This window comes from Dasypus novemcinctus, chromosome 15, assembly GCF_030445035.2.
Source record: "Dasypus novemcinctus isolate mDasNov1 chromosome 15, mDasNov1.1.hap2, whole genome shotgun sequence".
Taxonomy (NCBI): Eukaryota; Metazoa; Chordata; class Mammalia; order Cingulata; family Dasypodidae; genus Dasypus; species Dasypus novemcinctus.
Window position 1 is genome coordinate 88,662,385 of NC_080687.1, and position 23,607 is coordinate 88,685,991.

General features: G+C 36.2%; 1 protein-coding gene across 1 annotated transcript in view; it reads right to left on the reverse strand.

Moving 5' to 3' along the window:
• Positions 1–23,607, reverse strand: part of VWA8 (von Willebrand factor A domain containing 8) — a 429,880-nt gene that overhangs the window by 141,360 nt on the left and 264,913 nt on the right. Inside the window, exons 27-29 of the mRNA XM_058276628.2 lie at positions 6,778–6,886; positions 4,898–5,036; positions 2,810–3,009 (exon numbers count right to left, since the gene is read on the reverse strand). Of these exons, the coding sequence (XP_058132611.1) occupies positions 2,810–3,009; positions 4,898–5,036; positions 6,778–6,886 (448 nt within the window). The remainder of the gene's footprint in view (positions 1–2,809; positions 3,010–4,897; positions 5,037–6,777; positions 6,887–23,607) is intronic.

The following is a 23,607-nucleotide window of genomic DNA, read 5'->3' on the forward strand; positions in this document are numbered from 1 at the left end:
TGCCATATAATTGGATCTTTTGAGATAACAAAACACTGGCTGAGAACTTAAAAAATCGGGTACTTTTAAATAATTTGTTTCCATAAATTTGACAGTTCATTTGACAGCTGTAAATCTTGCAGTATTTGAATAAATACTCCAAATTTAAAGTCCTATCCAAATTTGATGGGTTGCTGAATTAAAAATTACCAAGATATCACGTGCTTTTTATGACTGATTCTTCTTGCTATAGAATTCAATACAATGACTTTGATATTCGTTTGGAAATCTGTAAAGTAAACCCTTATTCTAATCTCCTGGACACAAATTTTTATAAGCAATACCTGGATATTTTTAAACTCTGCTTTTACGAGAAAGTGAAAATGAAAAAAAAGTGAAAGCAATCCGAAAAGACCTTATTAACTCAGAATTTATGATTATTTAGACAAGGTCTAAAGTTAAAGTTGACTTATTTACTCAGTGAACTACTAACATTTATATTTTATTTACATATAAATTACATATTTAATTTACACAATATTTTCCTCTTGGTGATACACAGTCTAATAACAGTATCATTTCTTGGTAACACTGAGCTTTACTGGTGACTTTAAATACTTACAAGTAACATTATGTTACTTCAACATTTTCCTATTATGAACACTTTTTAATTGTTCAGATTAACCTTTTCCCCAAGTGTCAGTCATGAGTGAGAGAGTGGATGAAGTTTAATTTCGATAGGATCAACCCTATTTTGTTTGAATCTCAGTACTTGCTGGGCCAGTAACTTTAACTCTGAGCCTCAGTTCCCCATATGTAAATAAAGCTAATAGCTACTTCACTGGCAGTTGGGAGAACAGATAATGTATGTAATATCTTAGTTATACTATCAGCATTTAACAATGGATCCTCCTCCTTGAGACCTTCATCACTTGCCTTCCAGGACACCACACTCTTCTGGTTTTCTCAGTCCCCTTGGCTGATGCCTCCTCCTCTCCCTGATTTTTTATATTTTAGTGCCCCTCGGTTTAGTCCTTGGACTTCTCTACTCTACCCACGTTCACCCACTTGGTGACCTCTCTCATTCTCATGACTCTAAATATCATTTATAGGCCAATGGCTCCCAAATTTATATTGACTGTTCTAACCCCTCTGTGGAATTTAGGCCTCATCATCTTCTGAGGTGTCTAACAGACATCTCAAATTTAATAAAAAGTCTGATCGACGCCCCACGGCTCAACCTGTTCCTTCCCCATCCCAGTCAATGGCAACTCCATCCTTGCAGTTGCGCAGGCCCCAAACCTTGAAGCTGCCCTTCTCTACTCTCACCCCATATATCTGATCTGTCAGGAAATCTTACTGATTTTACCTTCAAAATATACCCAGAAACTCTCACGACTCACAGCTTCCGTCTTCCTCCAGACTGCCATTAATTCTTGCCTGGACTGTTATGAAAATACCTTTGGTCTCCTATTCTGCCTCAACTCCTATGGTCTGCTCACTACAATATATAAAAATATAAGTCAGATCATGCCACTTCTCTGCTTGAAGCCCTCTAATGCTTTCCCCTTCACTCACAGGAAGTACCCAGAACCTTACAATGGCCCACAAGGCTCCACACAACTTGCTTCCTTCCCTCCCTCCCCACCCCCAACCCACTAAGTGATCCCTTTGACCTCACGTCCTCTTATTCTCCCTTCATTCAATCTTCCCTACCACATTTCTTTAAGACGGAGAGGCATACTCCAGTCTCAGGGCCTTGACTATTGCCTAGAACACTCTTCTTCCAGATATTTATTCGATCACTCACCTCCTTCAAGTCTTTGCTTAAATATCACCTTCTCAGTGAGGCAATCCCTACCACCCTATTTGAAATTGCAGTTTTTCTCCCAGTCGTATTTTATTCTCCCTTGCTTCTCATTTCTAACTTAAGCTATAATTAAATTATTTATTTTGTCTAATGTCTGTCTCCCTCCGGCAGAATATATGCTTTTGAGGACAAAGATTTTTGTTGTTTTGTTCACTGGAGTATCTCTAATAGTAGGAACACAATAAAAACCTGTTGAATGTATTCTATTCCTAGTATAGTTCTTGACAGATAGTAAGTATACAGAAACATTAGACTCTTTTCTATTGGTCAGTACAGTTTAACTCAGGCCTTTAGAATTCTCACTGATTGGAACTCAGCCTGCCTTTTGATCTATACCTTTTGTTTGGAACTATTTTGAGCCTGGTTCTGGGCACCTGTACTTTTCCTTAGTGTCTTAAATAGTCTTAGAATAGTAGTGATGAATAGAACTTGAGTATCATCAGACACTACAGGATCATAGTATATTCTCTTCAGTGTATTTATGTAGCTGACTCCACATAAAAAATGTCAGTCAGGTCTCTTTTTAGTACTGCTCACCTGCCCAAGTCCCCTTACCCCACTCTGGAAACATTGCCCTTGTTCCGTACAGCATTTCTCACTGTCTGAAACTGGCATATTTATTTGTTGGTTTAATTGTTTGGTGACTGTCTCCCCTAAGAGAATACAAGCTGTGCAGCAAAGAATTATCCAGCCCAAAATGTCAAGTGTTGAGATAGAGAAACCCTGACTTACAAGTTTCCAGGCTTACAGGTCATGTTCAAATCTCTGCACAGAGGAAGATATTAGCTTGCCTTTGTGATACTGACCAAATACATTTCCTACACCCTCCGTCCAGCCCCTCTCCATGATCTTTATGAAAGCAATATTTTCAGTTATGGGTAGTAAATCAAGCTTGCCTCTTCTTTCACATAGTTGCTCTTTTCACAATTGTAGCATGAGAGCAGGCCTAGTGTTCATTACCTGCTGCTCGTGAAGAATCACCTGACCTTTGAGGGGATTTCCCAGAGGTGCCACTGTCACAAACGGATGCCAGACTCCACTGGCCGTTCTTGGGAAGACATCATAAAAGTCCACAAAGTAGCCACATTTCCCAGTCATATTCATATAGTATAAGGAAACAGGATTACAAGCAACTACATACAGAGAATTGTCCTCATTTTCTGAAATGACAAAAAGCATTAGTTTTGTGGTGTGCAGTAGAGATTCTGACTGGTTGAGAGGTCCGTGAAAACTGAACCATGAGGTTGAACACACAGTTGGAACCTGGCAGATGATGTGTGGATGATCAGGCCGAAAAAGACCATAAGGGGTCATTTAGTCCTTCTCTAAATATTCCAGGAAAATACCTATCTATTCCAGAAAAATATCTATTTGTTCTCAAAAGAATTCCACAATATCTCATGATAACACCATTTAATATTTAGCAATCCTCAATGTCAGGAAACTCTTCCTTGAATGGAAGCAAAGTGCTTTGTGCTATAGTACTGTCTATTTTGTTTGTTTGTTTAATTTGGGACTATCCTGGAAAATCTGGAACATATGTTGTATGTGTGTGCATGTTGTATGTATGCCATGTCTACAAATAAAGACTAAATATTATATATAAAAATAAAGTAAACTTAATAAATAAGCTAACACTGATTTAAAAAACACAAGTCAACAGAAGGGCTGAAAAAGATGCACAGTATTTAGGAGCAACATATGTGAACTATATGTATTTTTATCTTAAATATCAGATGGAGTCACAGAATTTATACTTTATGGATTTTTTTTTTTAACACTTCCAGTATCAGCACAAATGAGTTCAATTCAACATTTATTGAGAACCTTCCAGGATAGAAGAGGGCACCAGGGATAATAAAAAGTGCTAATAGACATAAACTTATCAATTATTCTTTCTTATTATAGGAATTAAGTGATGTTTAATTTTTAGCCAAAGTACACATATTTTTGACTCGAATTCTAACCCAAGAAAATGTTTTCTTCTCTCACAAATGCAGAGTAAGTAAAACAACATTAACAACTGCAAAAACTTAGTCTGTTAATGTAGCCTCTAAGTAGAAGGTAGAATTTCTACGAAGGACAGCAAATGAGTTCCATCTTTAAGTGCCAGCGCTGACTGAGTGGCAGTGGAAAAGCTATGCTGTGAAGAATTCTGAGACTGTAGCCAGGTTAAATGAGGAAAGATCTGCAAACGATTAGCAAAGTGTGTCCTGGGCATGGGGTTAAGGATTATAGCACACTTACAACTCCTAAATTCTAGACAGGAGCCAAAGTTCAAACTTTAGTCATAAATTCTCATACTTTCTCTTTACTGGCAAATATAAAATATCTTAAGAAGAGCACTAATCAGAAAAAAAAAAACCTGAAAAAAATTTAAAAGCACGTATTTTTAATCAAAGTGGCTGATTCAGGGAATGAAGTGTAGCCACAGAACTTCTAGGAATGAAAAGAAGCTACTGATTTTTGCTTCAACAACCCCATTGTAGTCATGGTAGAAACTCTCTCTCTTCCTCTGCGACCACTTCTGTTTATTATCACCTTAGTAACTGACATCAGCTGAGGAACTTCTGCCAAAAGGGACCCAGGGCACACAAAACAGTCCTGGAAGCTAGCAAAAGTACATACCCTTTATTTGCTATTCTTGACGATGAGAAATTTTAGTGACTGCAAATCACTCCAATTCTGCTTTTGTGGTTCATGCAATCACCAAACTGGAATCCCAGCCAAAAAACCCAATGTTTCTCCTTTTTCTTTCTCCTTTCTATTTTTAACACATGCCTGGGTGTGTTTAACTTTGTGCTACAATTTTAATGAGAAACAGACATATGTGTACCAACTCAGTAGTGCTTATGTGGATTCTACAATAGCATTTTGTTAGGCTGTTACAGGAAATCAGTTGTAAATTATATGTAATTACTATCTGATCCAAGAATGACAGTCCTTGATTCTATTATCGACTTCTTGATATCTGGAGATGATTTTAATCCTTCTTTTTTAAAAAAAATTAATGCAGGAAGTAAAAATCAAAAGCAGCAGTTTACATACCATGTGATGTAGCAATGTCACAGATGAAGTTAATATCGTCCAGTGGTAATTTCCAGGAGGCACATTGTTCAGTAAAGTTTAGGGATCTTTCTTCATGCCTTTCAATTGGATATTCCTGAATGTTTATAAGTACTGGACCCTATAATAAAGTATTAATTATCTGAGTTAGGAAATTTTGGTAGTCACCAAAATACAGAAAAGCTCAAGTTTTTCCAAAACATAGAATTTGAATTCAATTATTCAATAGCCTGATATACCTCCTCTCATTGACTAGCCTGTAATTTGTAACAATACCAAATGCTTGTGTTTATAAGTCCTTTCACATGTGCTATTTTACTTACTTTCTCACTTTTTCTTTTCTCTTTACTCACAAAATATACCAGATGTAAATTCTTACTACTCCATTCCTTTCTCAGCCAAGAGTCAGTTTTGAACTCCAAGTACCAGGACCCAGAGCTGTTCAAACCAGAAGAATAATTTGTAAATGAATGAAGCAGGGCCTGATATATTACTATTGTGATGGATGACTATTTGCGAACTATGGTAAAACTCAAAAACGAGATGTCATTGTATAGAAACATGATGGCTGAAGCTTTCTCTTTGAAATAAAATGTAAAAAATGTAACATTTGAATTTTAAAAATTTACTGATAATCACTGGTGCAGTTTTGGAAAGTAATGTATTTCATATATGGTGATAATTATTCAATATAAACATAAGTAGAGGAAATAAGTAAATAATAAGTTAATAAGATATTAGTGCTGGGTATTTCCTGGAAGAACTATGGAGACAACTGAAATGTCATGATCTGCATATCCTGTTAATCTTTGATTAATAGCAAAAGTTTGGGCTAGATATAGGCTCTTGTGGCACCCATGCCCATCCCTTTCTATCTAGTCTGCATCTGGGAGACTGAAAGACTAAAAACTACGCCACCCTCCCCCCCCCAGTCTCTCTTGTAGCAAGGGTTCTCAATGTGAACTTAGGTTCTGCCAATGAAATCCCGTGCATGAAATTGGGAGGCAGAAGAGAGGTCATCTTCCTGCAGCTAGAGTATACAAGGAAGCTCTGACGAATATGAGCGGCCAGAGTCCATGCTCTACTGCGCGCTTTGACCAACTGTGGCCTGTAGGTGTAATCTGGCCGGCTGTCTTGTTTTTGTAACTCAAGTTTTACTGGAATGCATCCACGCTCATTTGTTTGTATATTGTCTCTGTTTTTATGCTGTGATAGAGCGGAGTGGTTGCAACAGAGTCTGTATGACCATAAAATCTAAAATATTTACTATCTGGTCCTTGATAGAAAAAGGGTGCTGATCCTGCTCCACCGTTCAGCCTCCAGCAGAGGGGTGGTAGCTGGAGCAGAAGCACTGATCTTGAACTTGAAAGTTCAGGGTGACCCATTGACTGTTCTCCTCCTGCCCTAAGGATTTTACAAAAACCTAATTCCCCATAGAAATTCATTTCTTCTTGACTGACTGATAGTCCTTTTCTTCCTTTCCTTTTTCACATGAATTCAGGGCCTAGCAACAACGAATGCCTAAAAAGAGCCTCAAAATTCAAGGAGCACAAAGTTTCAATCTTATTAGGAATCATATCAAGTGAAGTCAAATATCATGGAGTGACTATTCTAGGAAAACACACAACATATCTTGCTTTCCTGAAATACAGATTAGTGCTAAGAAATTCTATCTGGCCATTAGGAATTGCCTCCTTTGAGTTCCCAGGGGGCGACTTGCCTGAGAGTTGGAGCAGATGCTGAATCTATTCCAAAATAATATCAGAACAGTATTTCTGATATTGTATGGCTTTTCTCTAGGTAAAATAAAGACACATTTGTAACATTCAATACTTCAATGAAGAAATAATAAGGATATTAACCTTTATGTCTATTTGATGAGTTTCTGCAGGACACAAAAGTTTTTGCATTTCATTTCTTGACTGACCAATTGTCCAGTATCCCATGAAAGTCTGCTCTGGTAGGGGCAACCTGTCGAGGATGATTTGAAAAGTAAACATTTTTTCTTGTTTTCAAGCCAAAGGAAAGAATAATGAGTCATCTCTTATCAACCACACAAATCTGAAGAATGCTTTACTTAGAAGTGAGTTATACTTCATTTTATAAAAGGACAGTTTATAAAGTCATGTTTAGAATATACCTGAAGAAGAAAAATATGCTACATTTCAGAGACTCGGTAGATAAGGTCCTATTCCATTTTTACCTTATATGACAAATATAATTAGATTTTACGTATTTTTTTCTTGAAATGATAGAATATTTAGTAATTTAACATCTAAATTGCTGGTAAAACATAGAAAAGAGCAGTTGGGAAAAAATTGGTCAAATTTTTCAGTCTATTTTTTAATATTTGGGATCAGATAATAAATAGTACATACTACTGTTAGTCAAATGTTTTTAAGTTGTACAGGGTAAGTTCCATAGACTTTATTCTGGTACCTTAATTTTTTTTAAACTTTCAATTGCAATGTAGTATACACACAGCAACATTCACACAAATGTACCACTTAGTCCAGAAGACACCTGTGTAACCAGTGCCCAAAGAAACAGCATCCCCAGCGTCCGGGAGCCCCTTTGTGGCCTCTTTCAAACCCCACCCCACCACCAAGGGAACTACTTTGCTGACTGCAAACGGAATAATTTTGTGTTTAGATCTCCTTTTATTTAAAGTTACTTTTAAATAAAGTGATTTGCCAAAGGAAATATGGCAAGGCTAAAGTACAAAACCACAGACCAATTTTAGAGAAGAAAGGCTTTACTTTTAACCAAATTATCTCCTTTGAATCTTTAAAAAACGTAACCACTGACTTGTCACATAATCCATAACAAATTTCTTATGCCATGACAAGCTAAAGCAAAAAATGATTTAAACATTCTTTTAAAATAATGTACATGTGGATACAAATTGAAATGAGTGGGTGGTTGATTATTAAAGCATTACAAATTTATATTTAGAAACCCTTTTACTTTTGGTAAAACAGTAGGTGACACAATACTTCTTTTATTTATAAAGACCAAGAAAGGCTTAGCTATTTTTTACATAAAATATGGTAACCATCATTCTGACGGTATATGCTTCCGTTCCTTTGAAATATAAATGTTTAACACAAAAAGAAAGAAATTAAAAAGAAATTTAGATTGAAATTCTTCTAAATGGACAACACAAATCTCTCAAAAGGACATATGTGCTTTTGCATCTATAATCTAAAATAGATTTTAAGGATTTGAACAATTATCCTGACTTCAGGGGATTTACTCTTATTGTTTCCTCTCTTTTGAATGTAGTAAGAATGCATTTCTGTGTCAAAAGGGAAGATCTCGACATCTCACAGAATGTTTAGGGAATGAGCTGTACTCTTTATTTGCTTTCAACAGTTTATCCAAAGGAGGATTAGTGCTCAGAACATAGGAGAAAAACAAAGGAAGGAGACATAATTTTGCGCTATCATAAAAGACATCACGTAATAGAATGCAAATTGTATTATTAACTAGTGATGCAAACTTGGGAAGGGCAATGTCGCTTAATTTCTCTGATATTAATGTCTTCATTTGTGAAATCAAAGAGATGTACAGCCTGGGGAATCTGTCCCGTCCATTACCTTGGTGCTGTGGGGTGAAAATAAATAATCAGAGGCAAAAATATCTAAACCTAAAAATAGAATGGGCACCCTGATAGACATGCTTTATTAAAGGGTATAAAAAGAAGCACTAAATATATCCCAAACTGGTTCTTTGAAGACAAGAGAAACAGTTTCACATCTTGAAATCTAATTAGAAGCAGAGAATGCTTAATAAAAATTATTCTTGGTTGATTCCTAGCCTAAAAAGTAGATCTGACATGTCTTTTAATAATCTCAGAAAAATATAACACAGAGGTTTAAAAAAATTACTCTTGTCTATTTGAGAAAAAGTAACTTTGCTCAACTTCCAGTCTTTACTGACAATGGCAGGGAAATTCCTAAAATCTGGTTTGAGCTAGGCCAACTCATTCTAAATAACAGTCATGGAAATCACAGGCTGCCTGGCTCCACCTAAAATTAGTCCTGGCTGTTTGGCTGGCAGGGTATGGGGAGGACCTTCAGGTACCCCATATAGAATCTATTCTGGAACCATATAACTGGGTACTAATGTCAGCAACAATGCTAACTGAAAGGCACATATGCAGGATGTTCTGGAGTTGCACAGTCAAACCCACTCTATCCTGCTCCTTGGTAATGTAAAGTGTTGTTTCTAGGCTTTTACTGTGGCCTCTAGTCTGGCCAACTGAGGTAAACCAGAGTGCCTCATTTATTTTCCATTACTGTGCTCTCCCAATAAGCTGTGGAAAAATCTGACCATTACCAATTCTCTCCCCTTCAGTAAATTAGTAGTCAGGAGAAAGGGATTTCATGGATGAAAAAGCATTATATTTTGGAGCACAAGCAAGCTTTGGAATTGGAAACATAATCCACATTACTTGGTGGTGAGTCTAAACTAATAACCAGTTAGCAAAAGGCCCTAAAATCTGTTACTGAAATCCGCCACCCAACTCTGATCAAATTTAAGGTTTTACACCTGATTTGATTTAAGTAATAATGACATTTTCCACAGTTTTAAGATCCTGCCACTTGTTAAAGCCCTAGCTGGAATGATGTCTGGATTTGATTTTAAGGGAAAGGAGGATGAACTTAAGGACCATAAACATACTACTTTTTATCTTCAATGTCATTCATGAATGTTTTTTTAGACAATGAAGCATTTCAATGCAGTATGCTGTGATGTTTCTTAATCCCTTGTGGAAGTAATAATAAAAATCTGGAAGTAGAATTTTAACTCAAAGAAAGGTGACTATCCAAATTATGAGATCAAATTATAGCACTTGAGCAAAGAAACCATTTTTTTTCTAAATACACATAAAATTCATAACATGATGCATATGGACACCAAAGTTGAATAATAGAATAGAATCCAAATGACATGCAAGAGATTTGTCTAAGATTGTTTCCATAAATAGGTGAGCCGGGGTTTTAAACAGTACGTTCTGGCAAATTTCTGCCTTCTTTGAATGTGTGCCAAAACTATTTCTGGAGGATGAAGGAAACACATGAGAAAGATTTGGATCTTTCTAGGGGCATTATGTAATTGGAAGTTGTTGACAAACCTATTATCAACAATCCTACATTTCCTTACCACAAGAACTACTAATTTTCACAGGAATAATGGAACCCTTCAGGGTAGTTGCACAGACTTTCAAAAATTCACCTATTACTACCATCTTTGAGAAGAAAACAACTCCAATTTCAGCATGTCCCACTAATTCTTAACGCTTTAATTGTAGCCTCTGGCAAAAATTAGGTTGGACAGTCCACTGGAACCTTTCAGAGAACAGACCTGAGCAATGCTTTCGGCTTCAGCTTACCCCTTCCTCTCCCTCTCTAGGCAGGCTGTGCCCCTAGACCCCTCGAACTGCACTGGCTGATCCTGAACATGCTTTGCATTTTCAGGCTTCCACGAGGCCAGATCTCGGCCTAGAATTCCTTGGTGAAATCGTTCTCATTCTTTAGGCCCAGTTCAAATGTCACTTCCCTTGCATTTTTTGCCATAGTCCTGTCTGGGCAGAGTGGATCTCTTGCTTTTATGGAGTTCCATTTAATTTTGTGCACTTGAAACTTTTAGAATAGAGTTCAGTAAAATTTGCAATTTTAAAATTTAAGATCTGATAGAGGATACGTTAATAAGGAGAGCCAGGTCAGAAGTAAAGCTATGAAAGCCCTTATAAATATTTTATATTTATTGAAGTAAAAAATGAGCACACTAAATAGAGACAAGATGGAAGCCATATTAAATACTGAACATTAGTAATAATGGGTACTATTATTAATTCTCATTTTCCCTTCAGTTTTTTGCCAGTAACTTCATAATCTCACTTTCATGTGGTTTCACACGTTGCTGGTAAATGGATTTTGCTTTGCTGCAAATAATATGCACCCCACGGGGACGTGCTTGTCCCTTTCTGTGGCTGGTTCCGCACAGAGATGCTGTGGTCACTTTATGACTAGTGGACCACTGCCACCTAGGTTCTGCAGGAGTCCCAGAAGTACAGGGTGATTTGGGTGCAGGAGAAGGAAAAAGGGGGGAAACTTGATACTCTTTGCCGGCATTTCTCAAAAATGCTCCCCATTATCCAGGCTGACACTGTGCAGCCCTGGTACAGTTGCCCAGGGTGACCCTGAGCCAACGCGGAGGTTGTCAGCTCACCCCACACGTCGCCCCTCACAGAAGCTGCCGGTGTACGATTCTGGAGCCTGAGTTTCCTTTTCCTCATCTTTCTTCAGGTTTCCCTGCAAAAACTTTTCTTTCTCTGCCACCTGCTTTACCAACCCTGCCACACGTGGGTCTCACTATCCTTCGCGTGGATTACTGCAACGGCTTCTTAACATGCCTCCCCAGGTTCACTGCTTTTCAGTTTACTGCCTTTAGAAATCCAAAGAGGGTCTTGCTAAATTGTGATTCAACCAGGCCCCTTGTTTACAGTTAGCTTCTGACTTCCCCTGCCTCTTTCTTCTCTCTCTTTTAGCCCTACCTCCCAGCATACCCTCACTTAACCTTGACTTTTAGTCATCAAACTATTTGCAGCTTCCAAAACACACCACATTCCCTTCAAACTCTTCCTGCCTGCAGTGTTCTCCTTCCTTTGTTTGCTTGGAGAACAAGTAGTAATCCTTCAAAGCAGGGTTTCTTAACCTTTTTTATTCCACGGACCCCTTACTAAGTCCACACTCTACTGTGTATCATTTAATAAATGTTTCACACTTGCACCAACACATCTCCACAAGAATAATGTTTTTTAAAATTTCAATTCAAGCTCATGGACCTCTTGTTAAGAACCCCTCCTTTAAAGACTCAGCTTGTTATCCTCTCTGACTCTCCTCCAGGGCAGATGGCAGCAATCTGGCTGCTTTACCCTATACCCCTCTCTGTATAGATGTAATAAAACACACTATTCCTTTGTAATTCATTGACTGCTTTCCCAACTAATTGTAACCTCCTTGATATTTTTGATTCCCTAACTACTGTTTACCATAAGTGCTCATAGGTTTGTTATGAGAATTAATGCTTGACTTCCTCAGAACTGACACTATTTGACTCAGTTGTTTCTCATCCCAATGGCTAGCAAATCTTCCCTATCAGATTCTTACTACGTGTCCTATCACTTTTCTCACTTCCTTTTCAACAAATGATACAACTGAACTTGCAGGCATATTTGGAAGAGTTGGCTATAGGTGCGGGTTGGGGCTTTCCATCTAGCTGGGTGACAGACTATCATAAAACATCAGTCACAAATGCGTAAGGGAACAAGAAGAATTCCGTGAGTCTGATTAAGTATGAAAGAGGATTCATAGATTGTGAAAATTTTTATGTAGATTGGGTGCATTTTAACTTTTTCTGCACCCCCATAAAAAAGCTGAAAGCCAATGAAATAGCTGTGAAGCTACTTCACAAATAGCAAGAGAATATATAGGGGGAAGACTATAAAAATGGAAAATCCAAAACCATCCTTTCATTGATAATAATTCTGAGATGTAATTGAATAAACTTTATCATTTTTAAAAACTACGAGTTCCGTTATGAAGTGGAAGCAAATCATCATGCAGAGTGGAACTGCAATACCTCAGAAAACCATGATTAACATTGTGAACTTGTTTTTAAAAACTAAGACTACAAAAAGGAAATTATAGCACGTAATAGTTTGGAAAGAGGAAGGAGAGGCAAAAAGCGATAAGCAGAGAGTATCTTACTTTAATGGGATAAACTGATGATAATTCCTATTTTGAAAGATAAACCTAATGGAATTACTCCAAAAAGAGGTCCTGGCTAAAGATGTTCTTTTTGATGCCTCTGGTACTTTCAAGAACTCAGAGTGGTCTCTGTCAGAGAAGTATGTGTATTGTTGTTTACTACTCAGAATAAGCCTTTAAAGTGAAAGATACCCTTTCAAAGATGTATTCAATAAAGATGAAGTGGTCCTATCCACAAAAATGTACACCTGGCACTGCTCTGAAGAAAATTATAAATAGTAAACATGATCCTGTAATACACTCTAAAATAAAGTCCCTTATAATAGGAAAACACGGACTCAGCCACTTCTATTGGAAATATTACTAACATATACTTGCAATTTTGGCTGATAAAGTAATGAATGGTTACTAATATAAAGGAGAAGAGTGACTGCTTATTCAGCCTCCCAATTCAATGAGAGAATGAACCACAGAATCTCTGAGGTGGAAGGACTTTACATTATTTAAACCAACAGTCCAAGTTTGAATTTCCTGTAGGATCTCCTTAACAAGGTTTGTCCAGATTTATCTGAACCCTGCCCATAGAGGGTATACTTGCTCTTTCCCCTGGGAAGTCTATTCTATCCTTAAACACAGAATCTACAAGCTCTGAGATGGAAGCAAACTCTAAGTTGTAATGATGGAAAATACACAGTGATTTACAATTACTCTGCTAAATCTGCCTATATTAACGGTAATGATTTTGAGGCTGTTGATACTAAGTAAAGCATTCTTTAGAATAAACTTCATAAAGAAAACTGTTTCATTCATTTTGAGGAATTTGTGAATGTCACCCATTTTGTTTTGTCAAAAAGAAAATCCCTGTTGCAGGAGAAAAGATGAGAATTTGCTTGCATCTTTTAGAAAGGATAGTTTCTTTACATTTTCACTTCTGGAGTCAATGGAAAATGGTATTAATTTGAAAGAAACTGATTAAAACAATGGACCTAGTAACTAGTAAGGTGAATGTTATTTGTAAATTACATCTGGTATGTCAAAAAATGATAGAAAATGGAATTCAAAAAATGATGCTTAAGTTTCCATTATCTTTGAAAGCTTGACATTCAAGGTTGTATTGCATTGTTTTTAGAGACAACTTGGCGAAGTAAGCAGAAAGATGACAGGCTTGAGCTAGACAAATATGTGGTTATACCCCCCATCCTGCCATTTATTAGTTAGATAATTTGATAGGTTAAAGTTTCCTGACCCTCTCTTTCTTCCACAGTAAAATAGGAAACACATATACACTTACACACTCCTTAAAAAAATAAAGCTGGGGAAAAAATCATTTGCCTAATAGAAAAAAATAGGATTATTGTGTAGATCCTGTGTTTTAAAAGTGTTTGAAGGGGAGGAAATGTAGCTCAAGTGGTTGAGAACCTACTTCCCATATATGAAGTCCCAGCTTCGATTACTTCCTAAAAACAAACAAACAAACAAGTAAACAAATGAAAAAACCAACTCAGGAGCTAGTGTGGCTCAGTGTTTGAGTGCTAGCTTCCCACATATGAGCTCCCAGGCATCTCAAAAAAAAAAAGTGTTTTAGGCACTTTATAAATATTAACTCACTTAAACAATAAGCACTTGATAAATGTCAATTATTTTTATTTTCACCTCTTTAAAGATGTGTCATCTACCCTCACTTGATAGTTTATGTTGATGCCTACCAATGCATAAACTCATTTTTACTGTGTTGAAATGCCGTGGATCTTTTTTCTAACCTCTGCCTGGTGACTTGATTCCTCATTTGCCATTGGTAAAGATGCCAATGTTCTTCCTACACTTGAAGTAGGCACTGCAGTGTGGTATAAGCTGTATTAAAGGCAAAGTTCCCATGAAATTGCAATTTCAGAAAAGACTTTTAATTTAAATTTTAGAAAGGCTATATCTGTATCTATAGATTGACAGACAGACAGATACACATGTCTTAAACACAGATCTACATAAATAAAAAATCAAATATGAAAAATTCCAGTTCCCAGATAATAATCAGTTGACATTTTAAAAGTAAATTATAAAAAGTAATACATATATTAGAAAATTAAAATAGTATAGAAAGTGAAAGCCTCTTCTCCCTTTTCTAAGGCCTCTTTAATGAAAATATTAAGCATGGCCCTAGATTGCATTAATTCAAATTTATCTTGTTTTACCTAAAAATGAGGTTCAAAAATGAGAGTTCAAAATATTCACAGACAAAAAGAAATGAAGAGTTTGTCAACAAGAAACCTGTCCTTCAAGAAATACTAAAGGGAGTTCTACAGGTTGAAAGGAAAAAACAGGAGAGAGAGGGTTAGAGGAGACAATTTAAAAAAAAAATAAAGCATTTAAAAGCAGAGATAGAATACACATCAACAGGACATCTGGGGAGTAATTACAAGATTTTGATAGGGTTTCTTCACTACCATCCTTGAGTTACACATAGTCATTGTTACAACCTATGTGATCTGTCAGCATTTATATCTGAAAGGATAATGACATTTGAACAGGTGTAAAGATGTGTTGATATGAGTGTTTTCTTTCCTTATTAGAGCACTGTGTATGTTTCATGAATCTGTTCATTATGTTTAATATAAATGTGATAAGCTTAAAGTCTTAAAAAAAGGGAAATGGAGGAAAAAGTGGGAAAGAAGTGTCATTCAAGCTTAAAGCCAATTCATTATAGATAATTTTTTTTTTCAATAACAAAGCTTGGGAATGCAGTGGTTTTTTTTTTAAGCACTTTTTCAGAAACATGTCTCATCTATTAAGAAGGAAAATTCCAGAAAAAAAGTAGAAAAGATATTTTTTCAGTGCATGAAATAACACATATCGCAGGAAAAGGTCTAATAGGATTTAACAATGATCTCTGGATGATAGAATTAATGGATGCTTACTTCCTTTTTGCTAATTAATTTAAAAACAAATGGGAATTATTCTTCATTTAGCAAATATGCATCATGAAAAAAGTGAACATATGAAAAATTTTTAGTTTTCTCATATTTTTTATTCTACCTGATCAATGTAAATATATGAATGGTAAACTGTAGCTAGTTTACTACCGACAAATAGGCAATAAATGCTTTGGGGAAAAACACTGGCTTAAGTTTAAACCAAGCAGCATTAAAGAATAAACCAAGAGAGCTGAAGGCAAAGGATTTGGAACAAAGAGGATGACTATTTATAGTCATGTATGTCATGTAGGGAAGATAAGGAGAGAAAAACACATTAAGGTAACTCCAGAGGGTAGAGATAATTTCTCTGTATGTTTGATTTATCTAAAAATGACTACAACCTTTGAGAAGATTCCATAAATTCCCTTGGCATTCCAAATCATGAAGGAATGATGGCTAGTATACTTCTCATATTTGGTAGCCATATAAAGTTTATAAGTGTTACTGTGCTAAAAGTATGCTTATTCCTAAATAAAATAAATTTCAGAAATAAAAGCTCATATGAAGGGAAAATAAGCAAATTTGCTTTGAAATTTATATCTACAACTATTTACATTTAATTATAGTCTTTGGTTGGATATTTGGACTAAATTCTGGTATATATTTCTCCAAAGTGACATTTGAAACTCAAGAACTCAGATTTTAACCCAAATCCTTCTATCTCTGCCTACAGTATGACAAGACAACCATCAGTTGTCTTGACTAGTTGTTTCTCTATAGGTCAAATGTCACATAATTAAATTCAAAGTCATACAACATATGATACATATATTTTTAAAAACAATGTGCATAATTCCTGCTAGTGTGCCTCCTTATAAGGTTATGTTCACCATTTCTCTAGCTTGTCTCTTCCCTTGTATTAGAAACTTAGAAGAAGGCCAGTTAATAACCTCAGAGTTGTTGGTAAGAAGGGGCAAATGCAATGTGGGTACCTAAGTGGCCACTTCTGATCCTAGTACTAACATCTGGGAAAATTTATGTAGACTAGGAAGAAGAGCTGTATAATGGCAGGATCAAGTAAGGTAAAATAACAACACAGTAAATAGAAGAAATTTTAGCATTGAGGTGGAGAAAGTGGCCACAGTAGGTGCTGAGGGCAGGGAGAGGGTAGAAGAGATGTGATGTGGGAGAATTTTTGAGATTTTGAGTTGTCCTGAATGATATTGCAGGGTCAGATGCTGGACCTTATATATCCTGCCATAACCCACTGAATGTCCTGGGGGAGAGTGTGAACTACAGGGTAAACTATTATCTGTGTAGTGCAGCAGTGCTTAAAAATGTGTTCACTGAGTGCAATAAATGTGCCGCAATGAGGAGGGAGGTGGTTGGTGTGGGAGGAGTGGGGTGGGGGTGTGGGAGGAGTGGGGTGGGAGGGTGGGGGGTATACAGGAACCTCTTATATTTTTTAGTGTAACATTTTTTTGGTGATGTATATATCTTCAAAAAAACACAATTTACAAAAATGATGTGGTAGGGGGTGGGGAGTGGGTTATGTGGGAACCTCTTATGTTTCTTGTTTTTTTATGTTTTTGAATGTAACATTCCTTGTGATCTATTACCTTTAATAAAAAAAAATAACAACACAGTAAGACTCAACCTAAAAGAACCAGATTTAGCAAAGGTTCAGTATAGAAGACAAGTCAAATTTACCTATTAAGATCACTCTGGGCCCCTCTGAAAAGTGCAAAGACCTATGAGATATCCACCAACAACGTGCTATGTGTGAGTGCAAAAGGGAAAGCGACAGCATTTCTCCTTTTGGAAATTTCACTAAAGAGCACTAAAAAGGACATCACCACTCCTGAACAGTTAAAGCATATTCTGGCTTCAACTGAAGAAGAAAATGCTATGGATGACTATACAGATAGTGAACTAATATCTCTGTCTCAATTGAAAAGTTCCTTCTTCTACCACATCTGCCTTGTATCTCTTTTTAGCTATCTTCAGTGGGTGGCCAACTATTTTTCCATCCCCATCTTATGTAGTTAAGACCATCTTGTTCCAAACTCAATGTAATTTTGCTCCCATTCAGTAAGTACTATGGTTGGACCAGAGAACAAAAAAATTATCAGGTGGTAGCAAAAAATTATCATTCAAGCCAAAAATACATTAATAGTAATTTTCACCATTTTATCCTTCTTCCTTAGGAACTTCCATCTAATGTGGATCTCCCCATTAGCACAGTATGTGCAGAGGTGGGCAAGAATAGCTTTGAAGAACAGAGTTTAGCAAAATGTTCAGTAAAGAAGAAAAGGCAAAGTGAAATCATAAGAGAGAATTGGGACTATAAATCTTCAGAGGCCCACATGATTACTCTCAACAATGTGCTGCTATTCTGGGGGGAAAAGGAAAGTATCATTTTTTTTCCTTTGCAGATGAGAGAAATAGCAAAGGATGTAAGATGATGAAGGACCTCGCTGATCATCTAGAATGAAGGGGACCATATATTCTGGCTGTCCCAGGACAGTCTTAGTTTACATCTCTTGTCATATAGTTATTATTAAGATCCCCCTTTCATTCTCAAAAATGTCCTGATTTAGATGATAAATTACATGATTACCCTATCTATAATATTAAAATCAACAGCCAACAAGGCATTTTGGATGTTAGTTAACATCCAAAATCACATGACCAGATTGAACTGCGAGCTCTTTATCTTTTCATATATTTCACTGACGTCTGGTGCAGTCCCACACAGGATAAATGCATGGTTAACTGCTAAATTCCCAGGCTATTATGTTTTTGATTTGCCATGCCATCCTAAGTACAAGGTTAAGAATTTGATAAGTAGTGGTGTGGAAACTATGGACTTCACTAAAAGGCAATAAAATAACACTACTACTTTTGCAATTTACAGATTGTGAATTTAAAGATGAGGAAAAATTCTTTGAATGATTGCACAATGGTAGTCTACTACCATCTCTACCCAATGGAAAAGCTCACTCATCCTCCACATCTGTTGTAAGACTATTTTTGGCTATATGTAGTGGGTGGACTAGTTCTTTCCATCCCTATCTTAGACATGAATGTGACCATCTTCTCTTTAGAATCAATATACTTTTACTTCCATTCATAAGTAATGCAGTTGGAATTAACCCATAATGGCAAGAATTAATACACCACAACAAGAATTTTTCAGTTTAGAATTGAGGATGACACTGACTTACAGATAAACCAATTTATCTGACTTTCTTAGAAACTGAAATTACCAACAATTTTATGATTAATCTTATGTACTAATATGAACTTTAATTTTTCTGCAGGTTGTGCAAGAATACAAAAAAGGCATTTTAAAATCATGCTTCCATTAAGTTAGAATTCTAATTTCACAAATTTGTTAATGGTGATAAAAACCATCCTATGTACAATTGAAAATAAAAATATAGTTTATAAAAAGATAGTTTATAAAAAGATAGTAGCGTAAGATGCTCTGGGGTGCCATTCCCCTCAGATCTTGGAAAAATTAATAAAAACTAGCAAAAACTGGCAGAACTGGCAAAGCCATCCTCCACAGAACTCTAGAAAAGAGTTATAGGGCTGTGGTGACTCCTCAAAAAAGGCAGAAGAAGCTCATGGAATCCTTGCTGGCCCCTCCAATATTTGGTATGGTATGGAGCCACCTGGTGAGCCCATCGTGGGTCCCTGGCCCTGTTCTAGAGGGACCCGAGTAACCCCTATGCACATACTATGGTACCCATATGTCAATCTATCTGTGACAGCCTGTAAAACTGAACCAGGAATCTCTCGCTTACTCTCTCAGAAGTTACCCTGAAGGCAGAGCAGCTTGATACAACTTGTCTGCAAGCAGAAGCAGCCTGCAGAAAACAGGTTGCTGTGTAAGAAACAATTAAGTCAAAGTGGTCTGGGGTAAAGGATTACCTACTTTAAGTAATACAAGAAAGTACCCTGGAGGGGTAGAAAATTGATTTCACAGTGAATAGAGGGGGCATTTGAACTGCAGTAAATGGGGAATTCCTAAGGCCAAGCAAAGACAAGCCCGGGACAAGATGAGGGCTCCAAAAAAGACAGAGAAGACCCTTTACTTCATATTTGCCTAGGGCTGATCTCCTTGATAGGAGGATAAATTCTGAAGGAGAGTACCAGGCAACACAGAGCCAATTTGCAAAGGCCGTGAAAGGTATTTTTGCACTTTAATTTCTTTGTTTATTTTTGTTACATCTTGGAACTCAAGGAAATCTCTGCCATATCAATAGCTGGGCGCAAACTTAATGAACACACAGTTTAGGGAATAAACTCCAGAGTTAACACTTTAAAGTATTAAAATGTACATCATGCAAAAAAGACAAGAAAGAAAAAACAGGAAATGACAGCCCATCCAAAAAAAGAAGATAAAAATCCAGAAACTATCAATGAAAAAAAACTAGATTTAGAAGATAAAGACTTTTTTTTTGAGGAGGTGCCAGGGATTTGGGAAGTAGGCACTCAACTATGGAGCTACATCTGCTTTCCAGTAAGAGCTGGTTTTTTCATTTGTTTGTTTTTAGTTGGTACCAGGGATTGAACCCAGGACCTTGTACATGGGAGGCAGGTGCTCAATCACTTGAGCTACATCCAGTCCCAGGATTTTTTAAAAATGGTCCTCAATATGCTCTGGAAATAAAGGAAAACATGGAGAAAGAACTAAAGGATAACAGGAAAATAAGGAATGAACAATATGAGAATCCCAATAAAGACAGTGAAATTTTAAAAAGGAGCCAATGAGAAATATTAGTGTTAAAAACCAAAATAACTAGGATGAAAAATTCCCTAGAATGCTTCAACAGCAGATTGGAGTTAGGTGAAAAAAGAATCAGTGATCTCGAAGACAAGACTACTGAAATGATTAAGGCTGAGAAGCAGAAAGATAAAAGAATAGAAAAGAGTGAACAGAACCGAAGAGACTGTGGGAAACCAGCAAATGTACTAATACACATATTATGGGAATCCTGTAGAGAGAAGAGGGAAGAGGCACAAGAATATTTAAAGTACTTGATAACCACACTTAAGGTGATTATATAAGTGATTGTCCTTGTTCTTAAGAAATGTACATGGAAGTATTTGACTTCAAGGATTGTGATGTGTGCAAACTGCTCTCAAATGTTCAAAAATAATAGAGATAAAGGATAGTTAAGATAAGGCAAAGGTGGCAAATGTTAAAATTTGTGCATCTGGCTGTCTGAGGGGTGGGAGTTCTGTTGGAGTTCTCTGTTTGGGGTTTGTATTATTTTTGTAACTGTCTTGTAAGCTTGAAATTATTTAAAAATAAAAAAGTTAAATAGTAAATTAAAAAAAAAGAATATTCAAAGAAAGAATTGCATAAAACTTCCCAAATTTAACGAAGGACATGAATATGAACATTCAAGAAGCCCAACAGACTCCAAATAGGATAAACTCCAAAAGAGTCACACCTAGACACATAGTAGTCAAACTTCAAGCACAAGAAGAGAGCTCTGAAAAATACAAGAGAAAAACAATGTGCTATATACAAGGAAGTCTCAATAAGATTATGCTCATCAGAAACCATGGAGACAAGAAGATAAAGGGGCAACATATTAAAAGTGCTGAAAGAACACAATTGACAACCAAGAATTTATATGGCGCTGGCCCACGCACAGTGCTGATGCACGCAAGGAGTGCCCTGCCATGCAGGGGTGTCCCGTGTAGGAGAGCCCCATGTGCAAGAAGTGCGCCCCATAAGAAGAGCCGCCCAGCACGAAAGAAAGTTCAGCCTGCCCAGGAATGGGACCGTACACAGAGAGGTGACACAACAACAAAAAAAGAAACATAGATTCCCATGCCACCGACAACAACAGAAGAAGACAAAGAAGAACACGCAGCAAATAGACACAGAAAACAGACAACTGGGGTGGGGTGGGGGGGGCAGGTGGGAAGGGGAGAGAAATAAAAAGCAAAACAAAAAAAATTTAAAAAAATGAGAGAGATTATGACATTCCTCTATAAACAAGAGTTGAGAGAACTTGTTACCACTAGACAATGCTAAAGGGAATTCTTCGGACAGAAAGGAAAGGACACTAAGTGAATTGAAGCAGGATAAAGATACAAAGGCCTCTGGGAAAGGTAACCATGTGGGTAATTATAATTGCAGTATTATTTACTGTAATTTCTTGGCATGTAACTCCACTTTTTACAGGTTTTAAAGTTCAAATGCATAAAAAGTAATGAATCTATGGTCTTGGACATACAACATATAAAGATAGATATACTGTAACAAATACAAAAAAAAGGAGGGGGATTGAGGGGTCTGGGTCAGTACTTGCGCTTGCTATTATAGTTAATTTGTTTCAAAGGTTATTGTTAGAGATTTAGAATGTTAAATTTAAGCCTAATGGTAACCTCAATATATACTTACATATAAAGAAAGAAAGGAGAAGGCACTCAGTGTAATACAAAAAATCAAATATGAAACTAGACGATAATGAAAGTATTGATGGACAAAAGTTACAGTGCTTACAAAGGCCAAATAGCACAATCCTAGAAGAAAGTCTTGTATTGTAAGTATTACCTTAAATGGAAATGGATTATATTCACCTGTCAAAAGGCAGAGATCAGCAGAATGGATTAAAAAAATGACCCAAGTATATGCTGTTTACAAGAGAATCATCCTGAATTCTAAGGTACAAGTAGGTTAAAAGTGAAAGGATGGGGAAAAAATATACCTTGCAAAGAATAATCAAAAGAGAGCTGGGACAGTGGTTGAAAGGGTAAGTCTAAGGTCATGTATATTACTAGAAGGAAAGTTAAAAACTATACCATGAGATTGCATAAGATAGTAAAACCTCATATAAAACACGAATATGGGTGATATTGCATATATAAGATGGTTTCTATAAAATATAAATATATTAGAAGGAAAAAATAGTAGCTATGTATGGTAGAAGCATAGAGAGATTGAGAGGTGATGAGTTTTATTTGTTTGTTTATTATTATTACTATTATTGGAATAATGAAAGTGCTTGAAGAATGATTTAAGTGATGAATGCACAAATATGTGATTACACTGAATACTATGTATTGTACATTCTGGAAGGATTTATGCTTTATTAATATGTATCAATAAAATTTGTTAAAAGAAAGCTGAGGTAGCTATATTAATATCAGATAAAATAGACTTTAATTAAAAAATGAGAGATAAAGATGTCACTACTAACAAAAGTGTCAATTAAACAAGAAGACGTAGCAATTACAAATAAATATGCACCTAATGGCAGAGCCAGAAAATATATGAAGGAATAATTGACAGATTTGAGGGGAGAAATAGATGGTTCTATATTAATAGTAGGTGACTTCAAAACACGACTTTCAAGAAATGGATAGAACATCTACACTGAAGATCAATAAGGAAACAGAAGACTTGGACAATTCTATAAACCAAGTAGACCTAACATACATGTGCTAAACACTTTGTGCAAGAGCAATTGAATACACATTCTTCTCTAGTACACATGGATCATTCTTCAGGATAGACCATATGTTAGGTCATAAAACACATCTCAATAAATTCCTAGAAACATACAAACTATCTACAATAACTCAAGACCAGTAACAAGTAAAGAGATTAAATTAGTAATCAAAAACCTCCCAACAAATAAAAACCTAGATCAGATGACTGCACTGGTGAATTTTATCTAATAACTAAAAGAATTAGCACCAATATTCCTCAAATTCTAGCAAAAAACTGAAGTGGAGGGAATACTTCCTAATTCATTCTATGAGGTCAACATCACCCTAATTTCAAAGCTAGAATATAAAGATACTATAGGAAAAGAAAATTACAGAAGACTTATATCCCTTATGAATATAGATGCAAAAATGCTCAATAGTAGCAAAGAGAATCCAACAGCACATTAAAAGAATTATACACCATTATCAAGTTGGATATATGTGGTTGGATATATGTGGTTCAACATAAGAAAATCAATTAATG